The 23,012-nt window shown below is 37.4% G+C and overlaps 2 protein-coding genes across 8 annotated transcripts in view; one reads left to right on the top strand and one right to left on the bottom strand.

Moving 5' to 3' along the window:
- Nucleotides 1–314: 314 nt before the first annotated feature.
- On the bottom strand, nt 315–18,202 carry LOC122063091 (diaminopimelate decarboxylase 2, chloroplastic-like). Of its 4 annotated transcripts, none has more exons than XM_042626755.1 (9): nt 17,482–18,202; nt 15,744–15,918; nt 15,248–15,397; nt 11,630–11,791; nt 9,083–9,268; nt 8,093–8,215; nt 7,930–8,019; nt 5,742–5,861; nt 315–690 (listed from the first exon to the last, which is right to left on the bottom strand). In XM_042626755.1, exons 1-8 carry the CDS (start codon nt 17,961–17,963, stop codon nt 5,781–5,783), a joined length of 1,449 nt encoding a protein of 482 aa, XP_042482689.1. In that variant the 5' UTR covers nt 17,964–18,202; the 3' UTR covers nt 315–690; nt 5,742–5,780. The 4 variants fall into 4 exon arrangements, with proteins under 4 accessions (XP_042482689.1, XP_042482686.1, XP_042482688.1 ...); XM_042626752.1 differs by lacking the exon at nt 315–690 and adding an exon at nt 1,407–1,801; XM_042626754.1 differs by lacking the exon at nt 315–690 and adding an exon at nt 1,407–1,761.
- A 3,025-nt stretch (nt 18,203–21,227) lies between these two features.
- LOC122063089 (phosphatidylinositol/phosphatidylcholine transfer protein SFH12-like) overlaps nt 21,228–23,012 on the top strand; it is a 6,808-nt gene continuing 5,023 nt past the window's right edge. For 3 of the 4 annotated variants that reach the window (XM_042626751.1, XM_042626750.1, XM_042626748.1), the window contains exons 1-3: nt 21,228–21,554; nt 22,347–22,492; nt 22,617–22,878. In XM_042626751.1, the coding sequence (XP_042482685.1) occupies nt 22,447–22,492; nt 22,617–22,878 (308 nt within the window). In that variant the 5' untranslated portion in view covers nt 21,228–21,554; nt 22,347–22,446. The remainder of the gene's footprint in view (nt 21,555–22,346; nt 22,493–22,616; nt 22,879–23,012) is intronic. The other variant, XM_042626749.1, reaches the window with a different exon arrangement.

Genomic DNA, 23,012 nt, shown 5'->3' with positions numbered 1-23,012 from the left:
AATGGGATTTTTCTTTCTCCACCAAGGTTTGGAAACACAGGAATGGGATCTAAATCAGTCGTGATCTTGGATATAGATCCGCTTTAGAATCAGATTAGATCAACCTAAGAACCAGTGTTTTAATGATCAGACTTTTCTCTTGAGCATTGATTACACAGGTTGACTCATAACTATTTTAATAATCGACACATGTCTAAACCAATGTGTCTAAACCATGTTTCAACGTGTACTTCTACTAATCAGAACAAAGACATCACGCTAAGAGTCATTGAATCACCACTAAACACGTATTATAGCTATAGACAAAACCTGAGTAATCAGCGCTCAGGAAAGAATTCCAACCCTATTTTAATGACTAACCCTAGTATTAATACAAAGATTTGATAAACCAGATTTGGGATTTAATGCCTTAACCACAATTTCTATACAAGGATCGAACGGAAAAGAATTAGGATCTAGCTGCGGCCAATCCGAACCTAATTTTTAAAACCCTATCCCGCACGTCGAGCTTACCCACGCCCCACGGCTGACGCTTCAAACTTCAAAGCCTATCCTTTTCCTTCTTGTTTCCATCTTTATACGCTTCAAACGTCAAAGCCTATCCTTTTCCTTGTTCTTTCCATCTTTATCTAACACCATTTTTCCCTTCTTTCCTTCCATCTTTTCCTTACCAATAGCTGTCATCTCCGCCTGAAAAGGAGGTAAAGCGAATTCGTCAATGACCCATAAATGTCACTTGTCTCTCCATCGCCTCACATCCTTGTCCACACTCCATCGCAAACGTCCACTTGTCAATTGAAGAGCCCGTTCTAAATGAGGCCAAATGCCAAATCCAATTACCCAAACCCACACGCCGAAGCCGCAGCTTCGCGTGGCCGCGACAACAATAGTTGTGTCGGTGTGTCCTCCTTCACTCCCTAACTTCCTTTCCTAAGTTAGGTTCTCCGCATTATTGACGTCATAGCCCGTCGTTGTCCTTTTATTACCTCACTGCTATCAAATTAAGTTGCTGGGAGAACAGGACAAAGGGTTAAATAGTTTGTTTAAGGAAGTTGGGGGATTCAATTATGAATAAATTTATCATACAATTTAAATTACAAAAATACCCTCGGATACTTTTTCACTTTATTGTGCCAAACACTTTCAGTTAAACGCTATTGAATCACTCTACCAACCTGGTTTGTCGATCACCACCCACCCAAAGTCTTAGGCTCCGTTTGGTATTGTTTTTGTTCCAGAAACTCTATTTCGTGTTAAAAACGAAAATTTCAATTTCTATGTCGAAATACCGTTTTTAAACGGTTTACGACTATTTGGTGGATCTGTTTCTAAAACAGTTTCAACATAGAAAAATGACAGTTCTGCAGTTTGGTAATGTTTGTTTCAAAACCTTTTTAAGTCAATAATTACAAAAATAACATTAAAATAGATTTAAAAATTACTAATTCTTTCGGACAATAAAGTATTACATACCAAATAAAAAAAAATGGTTTCAAAAGAACGAATAAAGTACATAATTAACAATGCCTTGTCCAAGTTAATTATTACATAATTTCTCAAAATTTCACTTTTTGTCCAAGTCTAAAGAATTGAATGCATGGTGGATGTCTATCATCTTATTTGTTTGGTCATCTAATCCTTTAAGTATCCATTCCAGATATCCTTTCATGCACTCGTTTGAAGTGGACGGGGGTGTGGATGATGTTGATGTTGAGCTTTCTGAACATAATGTATGTTGTATGGTAGAGATATCTATTTCATCTTTCAACCATACAAACATACCACATCCACGATTATCAGCCTATATCAAAAAATAATATAAGCAACATAACACAAAGATCTTCCAATCTGGCATCCATCCAGCTAAAGGATTCAATATTGAGGTACTACCAAAATCCTAACAACAACAAACTTAAGGAGTAATAAAAAAGTGCTGCTTCAACAAGATGAGCCAAAGGATGAGAAAACATCAATAATTGCAGGGACAAAATACTACATTTTTCAGTTCACATGCTCTATTTCCTTAGTTTTAGTGCTCTTTTCTGAAAACCAGATGTGAAATTCCCCAACTCAAAGAGCATATATCTTATCTGAACAAATGAAATTTTAGTTATGTTTTTGTCCAAACATTTGTAAATGAAAGTCAAATTTATAAACAAGCTTTTGAACTCTTCCAAAATGCAAACCCCGTTTGGTTCATATCTTTGCATCTGGTCAACAACATATCGGAATAGGGCAGGGCTGAACCGGGTCTGTTACAGTGGTTTGTTCCTTGAAGCTGAAGTAAGGTTTCCTAGATCAACAGGGTATTTCTAATAAGAATAAGATTGAATTGAGTTGTTAGATCTGAAATCTGAATTTTCAGTTTGATTTGTGAGTAGCGACTCAAACCCAATTCCTCCCTAAGACCCTGATGTCTTTTACTTTTAAGGGTAATTTTACAGAAGCTGTTGTCACGCTCTTGCTTCAGAGGTTGTAGACTAGTACATGAAGTAGAAAGGATTTTTTTTTTCTTTCATGATGGCTGCTCTTCTAAACAGATTAACCATTCTGTTATTTGTTTTAAGTCCAAAATCTGATCAAGAGGATTCAATTTGATGATCAATACCATTGTCTTATGTCCATAAAATCATAGCCAAGCTTTTAGTCAACAGAATGAAGCAAATCCTCTCAAAGACCATATCTCCAAATCAATCTGCTTATGTGACCAACAGACTAGCTAATTCAAGATAAATTTCTTTTAGAACACAAATCTTTTCACACCTTTCATATTATGGGCTAAAGATTGGAAGATATTATAACTTTTTGGCTTTGCTACATCACAAGAAGCAAATATATTGAAACCGACTCTGCAAGACTATTGCAATGCCTTGGGTTAGCAATTGAATCTCAAAAAAAAACTAACGAAAATTCTGAAACAGGGCACAAAATTTTCCTTTCTAGAATATCTATATGAAATTTTTGGTCTGAATGGAATTTTTTTTTATCATCAACTAATGAGAATTACCCACCTCATTAAAGTGTATAAATTCGACTCAATGAGGAATCAACAGAGAACACTTCATCACCCTTGATAGATCTAACAAATCCAAAATAAACACAGAGATTGACAGATCCATAAATCTAACAAATCCAATCTAGAAGGTCACCGAACTCACACCTGAGAACACTTCATCACCCTTGACCTTCAGGCTTCTTCAGTCATATCTGAAGTGGTTACGTACTCCGTCCTTTTCCCAAATCACAAGGGCCAAGGTCCCATCTTCAAGCGGCGATGGAGGAAAAAAAAAAAAAAAAGGATCACCCCTTTTAGTCAATCTTTAGAAAGAGAAAGTAACAAGTGAAGGCAACTGCAGTGCTACCCAGTTGACTTCCATAACATAACTGATCATGAAACACACACAAGGAAGAAAGATAGAGAGAGATAGAGATTCTTTATTTTTTTAAATTTATTCTTTCTTCATCATCATCTTGTCTGTCAATGGTGCTAATCAAGCCAACAGTAACCCCACAGAAATGCCTCTGTTGGAGCTTATCATTGAGTTTCTTAGACATGAAAATTGAACATGAAGATTTGATATCTTACATGGGATCAACTCTTCAACTAATAGTAGCCAAAACCCAAATACCCAAATAGAGAATGAAAATTGGAGGCGATAACAAAATGAGATTTGAAAGTTTGAATGGTTGCCAAGATTAGTTGGATTAGTTAATTTACCTGAACTAATTCCACCCTTCAATTCCCTTTGAGGCTCTTACAAAGATTACCGTTATCTTCTCCTTCTCTGCGTATACATGTTTGTGGCTTCAATAGTTCAACCAGACTGAGTCTTCACAGATCTGAGTCTATAGTTCGACCAGACAACGAGGAAGAGCAAAGATATGTGGGCGGCGACCTGATTTCGAGCTGAGAGCAAAGGCGAGGCCGTGAGAAGCAAGGAAGCAACGATCAGGGAAAGGGAACGAGGAGGAAGGACTTCCAGACGTGATCGACGAGCAGAGATGAGCAGCAGAGTTCCCCCTTGAGAAGACCAATACAAGAGCCTTTTGTTTTGTAAAAAATCCAAAAAATTTTAGGGTCTGTGCAAAATAGAGAAGAGCAAAGAAGAAGAAGAAGAATGAAAATGAAAAACAGAGAAGAAAAAGAACGAGAAGATTACCCGATTTATCGTTTGCCCTAGGTTGAGCGTTCTCCTGTGTGCGAGAAGGTGAAAGGGGAGAAAGGGGAGAAAAGAAAAGTGATTGGGCCTGTTGTGGATTTTGTCGGAACGAAATTTGGAAATTGTTTTATTTTCAACAAGTTTGGAACGAAACTACACGAACGGAACAACAAATTGTCGTTTCGTATTTTGACCTTCAATTCGTTTTTTTCCCAATTTTTGTTTCAAAAAAACTGAAACACACTATAAGGTTGCCAAACAGGTTTTTGCGTTTTTTCGTTTTTTCGTTCCATTGAAACAAAATAAAAACAATAGAAACGTTTTTTTGGAATGATACCAAAACGGGCTTAGGCATCATCGTATTGTATCGTATCGGTACCACCACTATGATATTGGTATTGTATCATATTGGTACCGGCAATACCGATAGCTTGAGTTGTGCTGGCAACCTACTTGGTGGGCATCCACTTGAGTCATCCATGGTAAGTGTTTTAAGGCTGAAATTTGACACATGGTTTAGGAGACTGCTTCCCCCAACCCAAAGTGAACAAAGAATCTCTTTTTTAGGTGCCTTCTGATAATATCAAAAATGATGGAAAGATACCATCACAGAATAATAATGACTCTAAATAGGTGGATGAACCCTCCTCCACAGATGGAGGAAACTTTCTGTTGAATCATTTATTCAGATCCATCGGCTTGTCTGCATAAATGAACACCGGGGCATCCTCACTTCAGTCACCGGTGTAGATCCCCTATATGCAATCGGAAGCTTCTCCCACAAATGACATATGCTCAAGATTATCACTCAATATATTCGGACCTTAACCTTTTTTTTCGATAAACAGGAGCAGACCTTTCCAAAATGCATGTAAGCAAAAGTTCCCATATGTAAAAGATGAATTATTGGGTAATATAGTAATAAACATCTTCGTATTGAACAGTTAGGAAATTTTCAAAAGCTGGCTGGGTATTTTGATAAGTGAAAACTAAGCTTTGTGCAATAAAGTGAAAACCGAATTCCTAACAAAAAGATAAAAAAGAAAGGGAAAAGATCCACACATTGTCCGTGTGTGGATTCTTCCCATGCTCTCTCACAAAAAGCGAGAGCCCCACATGATCTTATTTTATCAATCCCCCCCCCCAAACAACATGGTTTTAAAAATCAGATCAGATTGGTCAAGTTAGTCCGGATCAGATCGGTCAGCCAATACCAATCCACAAGGTAGAAAGGGTAAAATGGTCCAAAATACAAAAAAAGGGGGTGAACCCATCCGATCGTGGATCAGTATCAGTATCAGTATCAGTTAAGACTGATCCTGAGTTTTAAAATCATGCCCCACCCCACCCCACCCCACCACACCACACCACACCACTACCCCTAAAAAATAAAAAATAAAACTAGTCACTGGACATATTCAATGAACTGAATGTTCAGCTGATGCAATGCATAACAAAGAAGCTGAATTCAAGTAATAAAATCTAATAGACAACAGAACATTCAGCTACACTACATTGCAATACATGCATGGAAACAAGCACACCATGCATACTTCAAAAGAGCAAGCTCAAGAACCTTACCACAGACCCCATCTATGGTTGATGAGCAAAAACATCTTTTCAGAGCCCCTCAAAGTATCTCAAATGGTCCTCAAATGTCTCTGCATGCCGAATTTTGGCCACAGAACCATCTTCTTCAACCTACAATACATAAGCTGGTGAATCATTCCTGAAGCAGACACACACAAACACATACACATAAAAAGTGAGAGAGAGAAAGAGAGAGGCCAAACGTGGATTTATAAAGCATGAAGATCATATCAGGAATTTTGTATGGTCATACGACGAAAATTTCAAAAGAGCAAAAAAGCTGGACCAGGCATCATAGCTTGCCAACTCGGATTTTTTACTGGACTCGGGGACCTCAGGAGTCGAGTTGAAAGAGCCATGTATAGGGAAGGAGCTTCTTCTTATGTTAAATTGTGTGGCGAGAATGATATAACGTTCAGTGCTTTAGCGGGCACTAAGGCTTATTTTTGCTTTTGTAATAGGTGCAGCAGTGTCCAGGGCTCAAGTTAGCCAGGTCACACTTTATTATTAAAAAAATTGACTTTCACAAATAAATATGAAATTTAACAATATACTAAAAAAAAATAGAGAAAAAAGAACTTTGTCGCAGGAGTGTGGCAGACACAGCAAGCATTGGCAAACAAAGCAATGTTGGACGAAGAACCACTTCCCTGAATATATAAACGTTGGCACAATAGTAAACAAATGCTTGGGTTCAAGCCTCATTAGTGTCGATTGTGAAATACATTTTAATGAGAGTCATTTCATTTGTCTTGTATAACTCAGGTGACTTGATCCGAATAATGTGAGTCGCCTGAGTCAATATTGACTCGGCAGCTCTTACATAGGAGGGAGCCAACATGTCTATTCTAGACCCCCAATGCCAGGGAGTAGAGCAAGGTTCAAATATGTGGAATCGGCAAAGTAATCCGGCCTCAGTTAATACCCCTTCCGATTCAGCGGGAATTGGTCAGAATCAGTCAGGAATTAACCTGAACCCTAGAAATCCAGCAAGGAACGGCCGCTCTGGACTGGCAGGAACCAAGATCGAGCTCGACCAATTCCACCAATCCAATTCCGATTCTTAGAACTGTTGAGTCAAATCAGTTCGGTCAAGTCTACAAGTTGACTCCCAAGTCAAAAAGATATGGCATGCATTACTTTGCTGAAGCATTTATAGGAGGAAAATGTCATTCAGAATTATTACACATTTAGAATTCTATACATTATGTGGTATATAAAGAAATACTAGCCATACAAGCTGTATGAATACAAATTATTAATCATAAAATACAAAAAAACTAATCAAAAGCATATGGGGCCTACCATGTATTGTTGATGTGGTATTGGGCCTTTGGCAGGATGGTTCTTTCAGGAAGAAGGGAAAGCTCCTACCAAGCAGTGTTCTTAATTCTCATAGCCACTTCTTGGACCACATGGGAGGAGTGGAATGTTAAAGTTTTCTTTTTGGGGTGATAAAAAATTTAAGAGGAATCTTACATTGCAATTCAGCAGAGAACTGAAGAGGATCATCCCTACCTGTCCATGTCAAGCTCAACTCTGATGGAGCTCCCTATGAAAAATCTCAAACCTAGAAGGATAGCTACAACCAAGGGTTCATGTTACCCCCCCCCCCACACACACACCTTTATCTGTTTTTGGATACACAGATTATGTTTGTCCTTTGAAAGGTGCTTTTTCAGGACTAAAATCAGCCTGCTCCTTCAGTCTACTAACTCAAAGGGCTACACACAGACTAGATGGAGGAAAATTCTGGTCATGTCACAGGTCGGATGTAACAGAAGGGTGTCAAGACTTGGAAGTTGTTGCATAGTTAGTCATGAGTATCTCTCATCCCCCACAAACCCCCCCCCCCCCCAAAAAAAAAAAAAATCCTTCCGAAAGTTTGCAAAGGATTAGCTTTATTAAGAAGAATGGCCGAGGAAGAAAGAGTTCCATCAGCAAGAACAAGTTCACCAATTGGGTCTTTTATTTCCCCAAATGTGTGTACCTCAAAACATCATAATAAATTTTTTATACTTTCAGGCAAATGAGCAGAAAGGAATACTATTAATAAAACAATAGACCATTGAAAAACTTGGAACAAAATACCACATAACCACTCAGGTGGTTCACCCACAAAACATCATAATAGAAACAAAGGTACTAGGGCCCCCCAAGAGAGAGAGAGAGAGAGTACCCAATACTCAGGTGGTCGCATCTTGAGGTTGTAAGTTGATGCCATGCTCATGCAATATGCTCCTGCATCATGAACTACGAGACCAGTTCCCTACAGAAATAAAAGCTTCTGGTGAGCAACAAACCGTGGGAGAAAAATACAATTAAAAATCATGAAATGTTACCTTAGCAGGAGTAGGGAGCTCTCTGTCCTTTCCCAAGAAATCTGCAGACTCACAGACAGGGCCTACCACATCAAATGTGGAAATCTCTGCATCAGGCTGTGGGGGAGAAACCAACTCTATGTGCTATAACAAATGGCCAACAAGTTCACTTGATCAATACCAATCTAAAAGCAACCCAATCCAGGGAGTATCAATATCTGATACAATTTAATGAATAAAGACCTTAATTTAGAGTCATTTTTTTGTAGAATACAGAACTCCAAGGGAGTCAAGGTAAAAAACAGTCCAATAATTCAAGGACAATCAAGCAATGGTACCAGAGGACCTGCCACAGAGTGGAGAATGCAGGAGTTCCTAATTCTCTCAGCTCATTGATATTGTAAATTACAAGAAGCAGGATTTAGGAGGGAAAGCTATTAAATATGACTTCCAAATTGGATATAAGGCCCAAGCCATTCGTTGTCCTTGCTGTAATGAAACGTTCATGAAAGTTAGTATTGATTGCCACTTCACCATTCAACTTGGTAACCTACCAGCTGCCAGATGCCATCCACTGTTTTAATGTATCTTACCAATGTACTATAATGGTGAAACTCAGTTGAAGCGTAAACTGACTTTCTTTATTTAATTGCTTCTAGTTGGATATGGGAAAAGAGAGATGGAACTTCCCCAAGAAGAAAGCAATCATATAGGTGCCCAATTGCGCTTAGTGGTCTTGGATCAAATGCAATGCAATTCACGATTAAAACAATTGAAAGCCCCCCATCGGTAGGGAGGCTCTGATACCACTGAAAGACGGTAAGCGATTCGGAGGTCGGCCATTCAACAAACATTAATGGAGGGGTGTAGATCATTACTTGAAATTCTACAAGTGCAAAGCCTCCACGTGATCTCAGACCTTTCACAGTGAGTCCTTCCCACACGTACAAACTAATAGAGTTGGATGAAGCACAACTACAAAATCACATTGGCAATAAAGTATCTACTTACTTGATAAGCATCGTAAAGACTTGGTCGTATAAGTTCAGCCATGCTTCCATCAATAACAATAAAATTTTTCGTCCCATTTGTTTTGACCCCAATCACTCGGTTAACAAGGCAACAAGTGTTGGCAATAAGCGACCTCCCAGGTTCAATGATGAGATTAAGGTTATGAGAAAGAACCAGCTCCCGGACCTACAACAACCAGGAACATGAAAAGTTAGAACTGCTCATTAGGAAAACGCAATAATTATTCACCAGGAGTTTTTCTCCCAAATATCTACTTATTACCATTGTCGTGTAATAAACTAAACTCAAATAAGCCTTCTACCAATTAAATTAGGGTCAGCACTTCCCCCCACACCAACCCACTCCAAAAAAAAAAAAAAAAAAATCAGTTACACAACTCCAAGACATTGGAAGCTCTGGCATAGGCCACACTCCTAGACACAGAACAACTTCCCTATCTATGTACCCTATAAAAGGACGTACTAGTGTTTTTTTGCAAACTTTACCATCTGACCCAACTGCCCCCATTTACTACTAAAATTACAACTAATGCTACCATTTAACATCTCTCCATATTTAAATCTCTCCATAATTATTTTAAAAAAAAATCCTCACTATCCATAATTATCTCTCTCTCTCTCTCTCTCTCTCTCTCTCTCTCTCTCTCTCTCTCTCTCTCTCTCCCTTAAACGTGGAGGAGAAAAATTCTCTCCGTCCCACTATCCATAATTAATCAAGGAATCAAACATCGTACTAAATCTCTCCATAATTATTTAAAAAAAAAATTCTCACTCATCCTCTCACTATCCATAATTATCTCTCTCTCTCTCTCTCTCTTCCCTAAACATGGAAAAGAAAAATTCTCTCCCTCCCACTATCCATAATTAATCAAGGAATCAAACTTTACCAATTTAAATCTCTCCATAATTATTTTATGTTTTTTAGTAAACTTTACCATCTGACCCAATTCATCCTAGGTGACCATTGAGGATCTCTATAGTGATTAATTTAAAGACGTTTCAAGAGAGGAGTGAATGAGAGAATTTGGAGTGAATGAGAGTCGTGACTTTGAGAGAGGAGTGAATGAGAGAATTTGGTAATTATTTCAGAAGGTGAGAGACTATGGGTGTTACAAATGGGCAACATTTTGCTAAGTTTGAAGTTATGGATAGTGGTGAGGGGGAGAATTTCTCTCCTCCACGTTTAGGGAAGAGAGGGAGAGAGATAATTATGGATAGTGAGAGGATGAATAAGATTTTTTTTTTTTTAAATAAAATAATTATGGAGAGAATTAAATTGGTAATGTTTGCCAAAAAAATCGAAATTTAAATAGTAAATGGGGGGCATATTATAATTGTAGGGAAGAATTCTTTGATTCCTAATTATTACTTCACGTTTAGGGAAGAGAGAGAGGGAGAAAAAGAGTTAATTATGGATAGTGGGGAGGGAGAGAATTTTTCTCCTCCACGTTTAGGGAAGAGAGAGAGAGAGAGAGAGATAATTATGCATAGTGAGAGGATGAGTAAGAATTTTTTTTAAATAAAATAATTATGAAGAGATTTAAATTGGTAAAGTTTGATTCCTTGATTAATTATGGATAGTGGGAGGGAGAGAATTTTTCTCCATGTTTATGGAAGAGAGAGAGAGAGAGAGAGAGAGAGAAATAATTATGGATAGTGAGAGGATGAGCGAGGATTTTTTTAAAAATAATTATAGAGATTTAAATATGGAGAGATGTTAAATGGGGGCATTAGTCATAATTTAAATAGTAAATGGGGGCAGTTGGGTCAGATGGTAAAGTTTGCCAAAAAACACAAAATAATTATGGAGAGATTTAAATTGGTAAAGTTTGATTCCTTGATTAATTATGGATAGTGGGAGGGAGAGAATTTTTCTCCTCCTCGTTTAGGGAAGAGAAAGAGAGAGATAACTATGGATAGTGAGAGGATGAGTGAGAATTTTTTTTTTAAATAATTATGGAGAGATTTAAATATGGAGAGATCTAGTACGATGTTTGATTCCTTGATTAATTATTGATAGTGGGAGGGAGAGAATTTTTCTCCTCCATGTTTAGGGGAGAGAGATAATTATGGATAGTGAGAGGATGAGCGAGGAATTTTTTTTAAAATAATTATGGAGAGATTTAAATATGGAGAAATTTTAAATGGGGGCATTAGTCGTAATTTAAGTAGTAAACGGGGGCAGTTGGGTCAGATGGTAAAGTTTTCCAAAAAACACCGGTACGTCCTTTTATAGGGTACATAGATATATATATATATATATATATGGGAACAACTTCTTGTTACCAAAGTGGTGAACAAAGAAGTTGTAACTTTTTTTCTAATTACCCCTTGTCTTATTCCTAAACGTTATTAAATATAAGAGTAAAAAAGGGTTTTCAAAAATTTGAAAGTCATTTCATGCAGTTTTTACGTGAAAAAAAAAAATAAAAAGGCAAAAAAGTAGGTTTACAATCTTGTTGGTTAATTTTCATATATATACACTTTTCACATGTTACATTAGAGAAGAAGAAATGATGGGGCTTACAGTGTTGATGAGATCCATGGGTGATGGAAGGACAGCACCAGCGTGGCGATAATCTATTCCGAGACCACCTCCAATGTTAAGGTATTCAATTTCAAAGCCTTGGGCTCGGATTTGATCAATGAAGCCCACCATAAGGATTGCAGCATCCCTGAATATGTCCACCTGAAATATATTCAAACTGAGAAACAGCACAAAGGCATAAATGAAACCTAGAAATCCACACATGTGCAGAACAATGTAGATGCAGATGACAAAAGATGAAAAGCACACAAGACCAAGAAGAAAGGGAGAATGTGCATCTCTCTGGATCAAGGAGAGAGATGTAAACTCAAGTAATATCCAATAACCAGTTAAACAAATTTCCGCAGACTATAAAACCAAAAATCACAAGCAAAATTCTAAATATTGAATCCTTTCCAGCTGATTGTTGCATTATATATAAAATTTCTCATTACACATTTTCATGCTGATGATATAGTTTTGGTGGCTGAAAAGAAGTGCGGAGATAATAAAAGCCAAGCTAGAAACATAGAGGAATGCTTTGAATTCAAAAGGTTTTAAAATAAGCCAAACTAAAAATGTATATATGTTTTCGGATGGTAAATTTTTCTCAGAACACAGAGTGTGAATCAAAACCATGTTTGAATTGAAATTGAGATACTGATGCAATCCCTTCTGAATCAGATAGATTCATATCTGAAAGAGGTTGACAATAAGTTCTTTCAAAATTGACTATTTGCCCCTCTATTAGAGGTGTTCCAGAAATGTCTGTGATCGAGTAAATAACTCTACGAACAAACTCTCCCGTCTTGATCCTGATCCGGTGATGGTTTGCCAAGATCAACCGTTGGCTCCTTCTTCCGCCGGCATTCACTGGGTTTGTTCGAGTTTGGTTCTATTGCCATCCATCTGCTGCTCTGACCTGCTCACGGTTTGGATCGCTGGCTCTTCTCTCCGACCTGCTCCCTTCGCCGATGATCGCTAGACTAATAACTGTTCTTCTCCCTCCCTACTCCCGGAATGGCTCGTTGGTTCCTCTCCCCCCTCCTTCGCCGACTAGCTGGACCTGTTGTTGTTCTTCTTCCCTCCCTGCTTCTGGTTTGGCTTGTTGGTCCTCTTCCCCCTTCACCTACGATCGTTGGGCCTGCTTGGTCTAGTATGCTTTGTGCCGGCGACCTAGCCATGCTCTCTCATGGCAAATCGAACGTCTCTCACATTTCTCCCTAATCGAATCATTGTCTCGGGGGTTTTGGCAAGCTCTTTGCATGGCTCCATCCCACAAGGTTGGCGTCATGCTCGGCCAACAGCCGCCTCGCCGTCACCCTCCGAAAGGCTGGTGCCCTCCCCCTTTGCGGCTGTCTCTTCTGCGAGGCCATCTTCCCCTTGGCCGTGGCCCTCTGCAAGGCCCGCGCCCGCCATTGTGACTGCCTTTTCTTCCGGAACTCCGATTCACATCTTGACGGCTAGAAGTTGTTATGTTGAGACTTGGTGCTAGGGTTTGGTGGAGCCCTATCTCCATTTCCCCTTTTGCCCCTCCTCCTATTTGGGCTTCTGGGTTCTTGTTTTTTTTAAGTTGTTGGCCTTTGGCTTTTGTTTTGTCCATTTGGGCCTCACTCCTCAAGCCCACTTGGCCTTAGTTGCTGTCTTCCTTGGACTTTGGTTCCCTTATTGGGCTTGTATTTTCCCTCCCCTTCTTCTAATGCATTTATTATTAATTCTCCAAAAAAAAAAAAAAACTCTACGAACAAATGGTGCAACTTTGGTAAAATAGGAGTGAAAATGGTTTGGTTAGGATCGATAAGAGGAAGATAAACCATAGTGAAAATGGTTTGGTAAGCATTGATGATAAGGTAGATTCCCCAAAGTGAGAGTTTATTATATTTAGGCTCTCCATCGTAATAAAGAAAGGGAAACTGGGAAAGATGTTGCTCAGAGAATTAAAGCAAGGTGAACACAATAGAGGAGTGCTTTTGGAGTTTTATGTGATCAAAACAGTCAACTAAAAGTCAAAGCCTCAAAGGACAATAGTATAGAACACCCATAAGACCAGTTATGTTGTATGGACCAAGTATTGGGCAACAAAGAAACAAAACATAAATAAAACAAATGTAGCTAAGATGAGGATGTTGAGGTGGATGTGTGGCAAAACCAAAAAAGAGAACCATTAAAAAAATGAAATTAACACATCAAAGGTGATTTAGTATTGTGCCACAATAGGTGATAAGTCTAAGTGGAGGCCATGGAATGCACCAATAAGGAGGAGTAATAGTTCGCAGATTAGAAGAGCTAAAAGAACAAAGATAGGCTGAAGATTACCTGGGAAGAATTAGTATGAAAAGATAAGGATGCCTTAGATTTAAAAATAAATATGCATTAAACAGAATTTATGTAGCTGGTCCATTTAGTTGGGGAAAAGGCATAGTTGAATTACTTGAGTTTATACATGGATAGGAGCAAAGCTGGGACATGAATGCTGAATGAATGATAAGAGTAGCAAGGATAGAAATAGAAGCCAATGCAATTGTTGGAACTTATAAGTGGCCAAAAAAAAAAAAAAAAAAAAAGAAAGAAAGAAAGAAGAAAGAAGAACAAGATAGTTGTGTTGTGCTAATCAAGAAATGATATTGGCAAAAAATGGATTTGGCTGAAGTGCAATGAACCCCAGGTTCCAAAACCCTACTTTTGGGTTGCTATAGGTCCACTCAGAAAGACAGAAACTCAAATATATGGATAGTGGCAAAATTTTAAATTCATAGCACAGTTCAAGACCCTTTGGAAGAAATAAAGGACCCAGGGACTAAACTGTAGAAAGAACTAGAAAAGGAGTCTTCTGGTATTTAAAATGAAGTATAATTAAGAGAGAACTAAAGTTAGAAGATAGGGGCTTTTGTGCAATTATGATGAGTTCAGTCCTTATTTATAATTTAAGGAACTGTTCATCTTCAACTTCACCATGGGGAATTTAACCAGCGATGACCTGCTTTGATTTCAATGGAGAGAACTCTCTCAGTTCAACTCTTTAACAAGGTAAGATTTCAAATATAGGTTCCTACTACCTAACCCTCTTAAGATCAACCAACAATGATTCCAGAAATCAGCTATAAGTTTAACAACAATTGTCTGAAACAGGACCTGGCAGAACTAGAAGAACCCAACCTGATTGTTGATTTCAATCACAGCAGGAAATTTTTTGGGATTGAAACACTATGGTTTGAATCGCCCTAGGGTAAGATATTTATTCCCACAATCTGAGAAGGATAGGAAAATGATTATAGGAGTTTGCTGCAGCCATGTAGGTAGCTGCCAATACCTCTGACAGAAAAGGAAAAAGAAAAATGAATGTTCATAATTTAAATAGATTTCTGCCCTACATAGGTAGATTACAAAAAACAAAAACAGTAGCTAAATATTTTCCCCCTAAATTTCCCTAGAAAACAAACAAGTTTTCGGATTTCAGACGATTGTTATGTAAAGCAAGTTCAAAAACAAAACATTACACAACTGAAACTCACAATGTCAATAGATTTCAAAATATGTGGATGACTAAAATTAAATGGTAGCAGAAAAATAAATAATAACATATATTAAAAACAAAAGAGACCAAAATCATTAATTTACCTTGGTAATGGTAGATCCAAGATGGCAATGGACACCCACCAGCTTCAGCTCCAAAGGATGTGCCTTCACAGCATCCAGAAACCATTGCAGCTTCTCATTTCTAATACCAAATTTGGAGTTTTTATTCCCCGTAGCAACGTAAGGATGAACCTAAGGAAATTTTAAAAATTAAAAAAAAAAAAATTGAGATCTAGGATGCAATTACTAACACTACTTACTCAATTTAAAAAATTAATAACAGGTCTCCAGCAATCACAGAGCAAGCTTAGTTTGATCCCCATTGTTCAAAAGCTCCAGAAAGACTTGATAAAGAGCCCAACACAAATCACTAAAAAGTAAAGTTTGAGAAGTCCATCAAGCTCTTCCGTTCTGAACAAGTAGATTCACTTAAAGAGGTTCTTAAAGTAATCTATATTAGTTCTGGATTCAGTTTTCAAGATGAACTATGCCACCTAGATAAAAGAATAATGCAGTAAATGTGTGATGATGAATGCACCTGAGGATCAACATCAGGATTGATCCGAAGCAACACATTGACCTTCTTTCCAGCAGTTCTAGCCGCTAACACAATATTTTCCAAATCAAATTCACTGTCCACATTAACAAAAACTTCTGCTTGGGCAGCCAGCACAAGGTCCTCCAAGAGCTTCCCATTACCATTAAATATGCACCTGAGTTTCAAAATATCAATGGGAGAAATTACATCCACAGGAGAGTAGTTGGTGGAAAAAAGAGCTCTCTGTGTGAATTCTTAAGGACTTGCCAAAAAAATTTTGGTAAATATTAAGTTGCAATCACCAAAATTTCCTATGTGTCTACTCACAGGCCTGACCAACATATTTCAGCGAATGTCCGGATATCCAATATTTATTTAATCCAATACCATCCAATCTATCTTGGGTCATTCAAAGAAAGTGCATCACACAGAACCTTTTAACCACTATAACCAAGATTAACAGGAATAGAATTTTCAATGGAGTTTCCTAATGGGCATTTGAGAGCCAATTTCCCTTGGGGACCATCAGGGAGTCATTCCTTGATGACAAAATATTTGCATGAAAAAACCTATTTGGAGCTCAACTTTTAAGGATATGTCCACATCACTACCTAATCATAAGGTAAGTTCCAGCACAAAAACATTTAGCCACGTGGTTGAAAAATCAACCTACTGATAAAATGGTCACCGATTGAACAAACAGAAGGCTGAAATATAAAGGGAAAGATCAAGCTATTGGGCTGGATTAGGTACTAACTCACCACTCCTTATTTTAAAGTTCTCTTTTCATCAATATTAAACAAGAATCTTGAAGAAAAACAGAAAAATAAAAGGCAAAAGAGTCCTTAACCCCAAGCCCTCTCCCTTCCTCCCCCTTCTTTATGGAACATTAGAGGATCATTGTACCTGTCAATTTGAGAACAAACCAGCAGAGCTGGGAAGACCTGGAAAAACAAGAATGACCAATTTTGCACAGATGTGAAATTTGAGGAGCATCTGGCTCAAAATGCAAGCCAAGAACTCGACCTTCAAATCTCTTATCATATAACAGACAAGAGTTCTCTATTAAAGTCCTCTTGCACAAGGCTAAAAATAACACTACAACAACCAAGGGGTGGGGGAGAGAGAGGGAGAGAAGAGGAGGGAGTGAGAGCACACAATCTTCGGGCACCTCAAGATGTTAAAATGTAGCCCCAGCGACATAGTTTCTGCATCCTGAACTTACCCAAGGAGCTTTGGCAAAAGCTACTATAAACTTGAGTAAAATTAAATTAATTATTCCAATCTCTCATTATATACCATCAACGGCATTAGTAATTAAATGCCACCCACGGATTCAAAAATTGGAATCAGATCATTTGAATCAGCTGATTTGGATTGGAATCAGACGAGGCCGATCCCAATTCGAGCTGGTTCTTAATTACGAGAACCAGTGCGTAATTAAGAATGAGAAGGGTGGGAAGAAAGGGAATCCCAGCAATTTTGTTGCCCTCTCAGACAATGTCCTTTTCCATTTGAAACTAAAATTAGGTACGAAAATGGGGAGGGGAGGGGAGGGGAGGGAGGGGGGGGGGGAATAGGGCCAAACGTATTTCTGGATCCGCCCAGTGAGAACCCAGTCACTCAACAATGGCCAAAAACAGTTAAAATTCAATTTTAATTGTTTAAGTTCAGATGAACACTATCCTATGGTTGGTTAACATAAAAAAATAAAGTAAAAACCAAAGAAGCTTTTCACCTTGCTGGATCAAAGCCTGCGCGAAGCGCCAATTTCAGCTCATTCCCGCTAACTAGCACAGCACCGCAGCCCAATCGTCTCAAATGCTCAAGAATTTTCAGGTTATTATTGGCTTTGATGGCATAACCGATAATCGATCTCAAGCCTTGCAGCGCTTCCTGATACGCTTCAACGTTTCGTGTAATTTGGGGCTTACTATAGAGGTAAAACGGCCTCTTCTCCACCGAATCCACAATATCTTGAACGTTCATGCCCTCACAGTAGAGAAACCCATCAGCAGACTTGCTGAAACAGTGCTGGAATTTCTTCTCCTTTGGCTTGGCGGTGATAGTAGTACGGTTCTCCGACACGGCCGACCTTACTGTAAGTGACCGAGTATAATATCTGAAGGTAACTGAAGGTTTCGAGATTACATGATTTGAACGGTACTGTATACCTTTTGGAATCGAAGGAGAGTGACTGGCAGAAGGAGCAGCCGCCATTGTCGAACAAATCGAACTCCAGAAGGCGAGATTCCGCAAGAACCAAAGCAGAAAGCAGTTGCAGGGACCAAAGGGTTTACGAGTGTTGTTGCGGCGCTACTGTCCTAACCATTTCGCTTCGCTGTGGTTTCTTACATATAGGAATTAGGCAGAGATACGCAGGGTTTAAGGACCCGACCCTTTCGTTACAGTTTAAGACCCGAATAATACATGGTATGGTTACTCGGTCCTCCTCTTCATCGTCTTCGAGCTTCCGTTGAAAATAAGGCTGGCTCTGCCTATGGCTTCTCACATCTCATTGGCTAAGATAGAAACGGAATAAAGCGTTTGCTGTCGATTTATTGTTTTTCGGCTTTTTTGAAACGAAAAAGGAGAACAAACAAAAAAAAACGTTATAAATACAAAATTGGTTTCATTCCAAATACAAAAAGATTGAACAATTAGGATAATCATATTTTAAACAGATTCACTAAACACTATTTTTTTGTTTTAAAATGATATTTTGAGACAAATACTAAAAAATATATTTTTAACACAATGCATTGTTTCTGTAACTGAATGATTACCTAACGCAGTCTAAATTTTGAATCCGCAAGCAACAATTTACAATAGCACTACTCAACTATTGTGCCAAGACTCAACCACTTATTAGTTTTTTTTTTTATATTTGTATCATACAATGAGCTTTAATAGGTATTGACTCATTTAAAGGGACCAACATCATTGAATGAGAAATAAAATAAGAGAGAATAATATATTGCAATCATGTGCTTGTCGTTTTCTTTAATAATATATGCGTAGCATAACAATTTGGACTAGGTGATGACGATAACAGAATATCTTTGGCATTTATAAACAATGCCTAGGGCATTTATTTTGGAGAGCCTAGCTCCTATCCAAAATGTGCTGAGCATCCAACATTGGGGTGCATGTCTAAGTCTTTCCAACCGTTAAAAATTGCACTGAATGTTTAGCGCATTAGAGATGATCTTTATTTCATATAAAGGGAATTAGTAATTATGATATTCTAGTGGTGCGATTCCTTTCACTCATGCTAGAAAATAAAACGTTATGCTAATAATTTAAAAAATGGATAGGGCTCCCTAAAAGACTATATAGGTGCAATGGCCCGGGGGAGTAAGTGTGAAAGCATTAACGGAGGTATGATTTATACCCTTTACGGGGGTGGGGCGATTATTTTAACCTCTCCGATGTTTAGGCATAGGAGCCACACTGCTTTTCAAGTTATTTTTTATTTAGAAAAAAAAGTTCCACTACATATGTACAATCAAGAGAAAACCTTTTGAGTACATACTTATTTGCACCATTAAGTGTGGAAAAAATATGCCGCAAATTTGATAATTTATATACAATAAATGATTTGGAATGATTGTACATAAAATGTTAGTATTAAATCCAATCATATACCCTCCTATGTATTTAGTCCTTATATTTTTTTATTAGATTTTTGAAACTTTACTTTTGTCAATTAGCCTACTCATTTCATCTAAAATTTATATGTAAACATGGCAGCAATTTCCCATACAACTTATCCTATGTTAAATATTTGTGTTGATCTTTGAAAAAAAAAAAAAAAATTGTTGCTTATAAATAATATGTCACTATGATAAACGTGTTGTCCAGAGCACCACCTCCCTTCAATTCTTTTCATTCTTTTTTATTGTTCATGAAGGATTGAATTCTTTTTTGGGGGAGACACGAATAGATGAATGGATTTCCATTAAGAAAAAACGTTATCAGAAATGCCAGACTAGCATCTATGTGTCTTAACTTTATGTCCTTCAAATCTTCAATTTAGAATACCGTTTTGTGATACTCATTAATGAGTTCTTATAACCCTTGTATGGAGACAAACATTTTTCTAAAACAAAAATTAATGAATTATTTGACCTTGACCCGCCACCCCCTTCCCAAAATAGAAAAGAAAAAAAGAATATGGCTGCCCACACCATGGATCCTAATGAATAAATATAATAACGATGAGAAAAGCGTGTAATTATTAAGAGAGGAGGTTAGGTATAAGCTTAGTTATTAAATTCTTCGAATTATTCGAGGTCGAACAAAATTTTACCAAATTTTATGAATAATTATGTCCAAATCCGAATCAAATAAAAAATTCTCAAATTTTATAAACTTTTAAAAAATTCATGAATAAATTGACCGAACCAAATTTTATCCCATGTAAAAAAAAAAAAAAGTACCTTTAATAAGTCAATAAACTTTTAGAAAATAATGTAATTATAATGCATTTATTATCCTAATGTTGCTTTTTTTCTTTTTTTAACAATAACTAACAAAGCTTATCCTTCTTGATGTAGTCTATCACACTTCTGGAAAAAAAAAAAAAAAAAAAATCTCTCACCCCATTTTGGTTTGACTAAGTTTTACAGTCATTACTTTCTCTCTAGTATTTAAGGTGAACATGCATGGTGGGTGACGTGGGTTTAGCTGAATTTATGCTAAATCTCTTTTTCTCTAATTTAATTATTTGAGTAATAGAAAATGAGTTTAGAAAAATAAAAATAGCTAAATATAATATTTGTATCTTTAAATTTAAAATTTTTTTTTTTTTTATATCATTTGTATGTTATGTACATATGATAATTGATAGATAATATAAAACAAGTATTGTAAATATTAAAAATAACATCCGAATTTTGTGTCCGCTTTTTATTTTTGTAAACGAATAATTCCCGAATATGAATCCAAACTCAAATTTTATTATCTCCGCTTTTTTGACCTAATCGGTGAATTAATGGACCAATTAATCCGAATAATTCTTCATCCGAATAATTCCAAAATCCGAATTTAATAATTATGGGTATAAGCGATTATTCTTTGTAGTAAGTGCGGTGGTACGGTGAGCATCGAATGGTTTAAAAGCATTCGGGTACGTGTCCTGAGGTCCTCTCAACCATTCGATACTCACCGCACCACTACATTCACTGTAGAAGATGTTTTTGCTGTTAAGTTAAGTATATCGTCAATTTTTCTAGAGTTAACGGCTCAATCAATAAGAGAGCTTGATGAACGTGACAAATGGGATTTTTTTCCTTAGCATGCCTAGTATTTTTCTCAATTAGTAATTATTAATTAATAGGTAAATAGAATTAATGATATCAATGGTCAAAATCAATGTTGTTTGTAAAATGCTGATCCGGTGGACGAGATTGCAATATCCTGAGAAGTAACTTAATAAAATGGATTGGTAAGTATAGTGAAATTTTGCCGGGAAAATGGAAACTCATTGTGGAATTAGTTGAAGTTGGTGGGAAAGGCTGTTTAACATTTGAATGGAGTTTGCTCCCCTTTCGCTTCCTCCATCTAGAACAGAAAGCTTCGAACGAACATGGCAGATGACTCCGTCAACAAAGGTTAAACAAACACAGAAAAATTATGAAAAGTTTTTCTCTCTCTAACCCATTGAAATCGGTCTCTTTCTCTCTCATGGTTGTCGGTTCAGCGTCGTGTCGTCCTCATTGTCCGTTCTCCGTTTTCTTAGGCCCTTGAGAGAATTATTCGGTGATTTATAAGTTTCTCCTATCCAGAGTTCGACATTTTTTGTCAGAGGTAATTTTCCTGAACACCGCCCTCCTCTCTCTCTCTCTCTCTCTATTGTTTCTGTTTTCGTATGAATTTTAGCTCCAATTTCTGGTTTTCAGCCCGAACCCAAATAATATCTCTTTCGTTTTTTCATAATTTTCTTGTTCATTAAATTTTTATTCTTGTTGATATTATTAGTTTCTACATTTTGTTTTGAATTTTAGCTCCAATTTCTTTTCCCCAATTTTGCACTTCAATTCTCTCTCCAATATGACCAATCTTTTTAGTTTTAGATTCTTTGATTTTTATTCATGAACTGCTGGGAAAATAAAGATCATCACCCTCTTTCTCTGCGTTTCTAGCTCAACATTTGGCTGGTGATATGAATGCATTTTTTTCTTTCTTTCTTTCTTTCTTTGAGTTATGGATATATCTGATGTCTGGATTTCTTTGTGTGATACCACTTTTTCGATTGTTTTGTCGGTGGTAGACAGCAGTGCAGAACAGAAAATCCCGAGATCTCCATGGGTTTTGAATTGGGTTGTTTCTGTTTTTATGACTACTAGTGTATGATCTGAAACCCACTAAAACCAATGTGTGTGGTTTCTTGGAGTTTTGGGGTTTTTTCTTGTCTGATGTGATAATTGGTGACTGCTTCTCCCACCCTCCCCTTCCTATAGCAGATGAAATGTGGTTTTGACAAGGAAGTGGGGAAAATGCAATTTTTTTAGCTGGGGAAAATACAAGTTGTGAACTTCTTTTTATGAATTAAAACATAATCTTGGATTTTGATGTTTGTTTACCTGGTGCAAGATGCAGGCATTTGGTGTTTGGGACCTTCAATTCTCTTATTTTAATATGAGTGCATGATTCTCCTGCCATCTGCTGTCTCACAGGAGCAAGCTCACAAGTAATAACCATGTGTGAAGTAATGTCTGGACCTCTTGAGCGTTCCTTGAGACCTTGTAAGTAACTGAATAACCAAATCCATAGTATTTAACTATATATTTTTACTGATATGGAGCAAAGTCTGGTAAGAAATTGTTTCCACTAAGTCCAAAAAGCCTTTACTTTTCGTTGTTTTTGCAGGTCTTGAAAAACCAGAGATGGAAAACTCTGAGGATGACAGGAAGAATAAGATCGGGTCTTTGAAAAAGAAAGCTATTAATGCCTCGTCCAAGTTCAGGCATTCTCTGACGAAGAGAGGTAGGAGGAACAGTAGAGTTATGTCTATTTCCTTTGAGGATGATCGTGATGCAGAGGAGGTACAGGCAGTTGATGCATTCCGTCAATCACTCATCTTGGAAGAATTATTACCCTCGAAACATGATGATTACCATATGATGCTTAGGTGACTTTCCTCCCCAATTTTCCTCTGAAATTGTTGTGCTTGATGCATGGTTGAAAAACTTGTTATTGGCTGTTTCACAGAAGAAAACAATTCTGTGTCATTTTTTTTCTTCTTTTTGAGGGAGGGGGGGGGGG

This window comes from Macadamia integrifolia, unplaced genomic scaffold (genome assembly GCF_013358625.1).
Source record: "Macadamia integrifolia cultivar HAES 741 unplaced genomic scaffold, SCU_Mint_v3 scaffold1190, whole genome shotgun sequence".
Taxonomy (NCBI): domain Eukaryota; kingdom Viridiplantae; phylum Streptophyta; class Magnoliopsida; order Proteales; family Proteaceae; genus Macadamia; species Macadamia integrifolia.
This window is presented reverse-complemented; position numbering and strand designations above follow the sequence as displayed.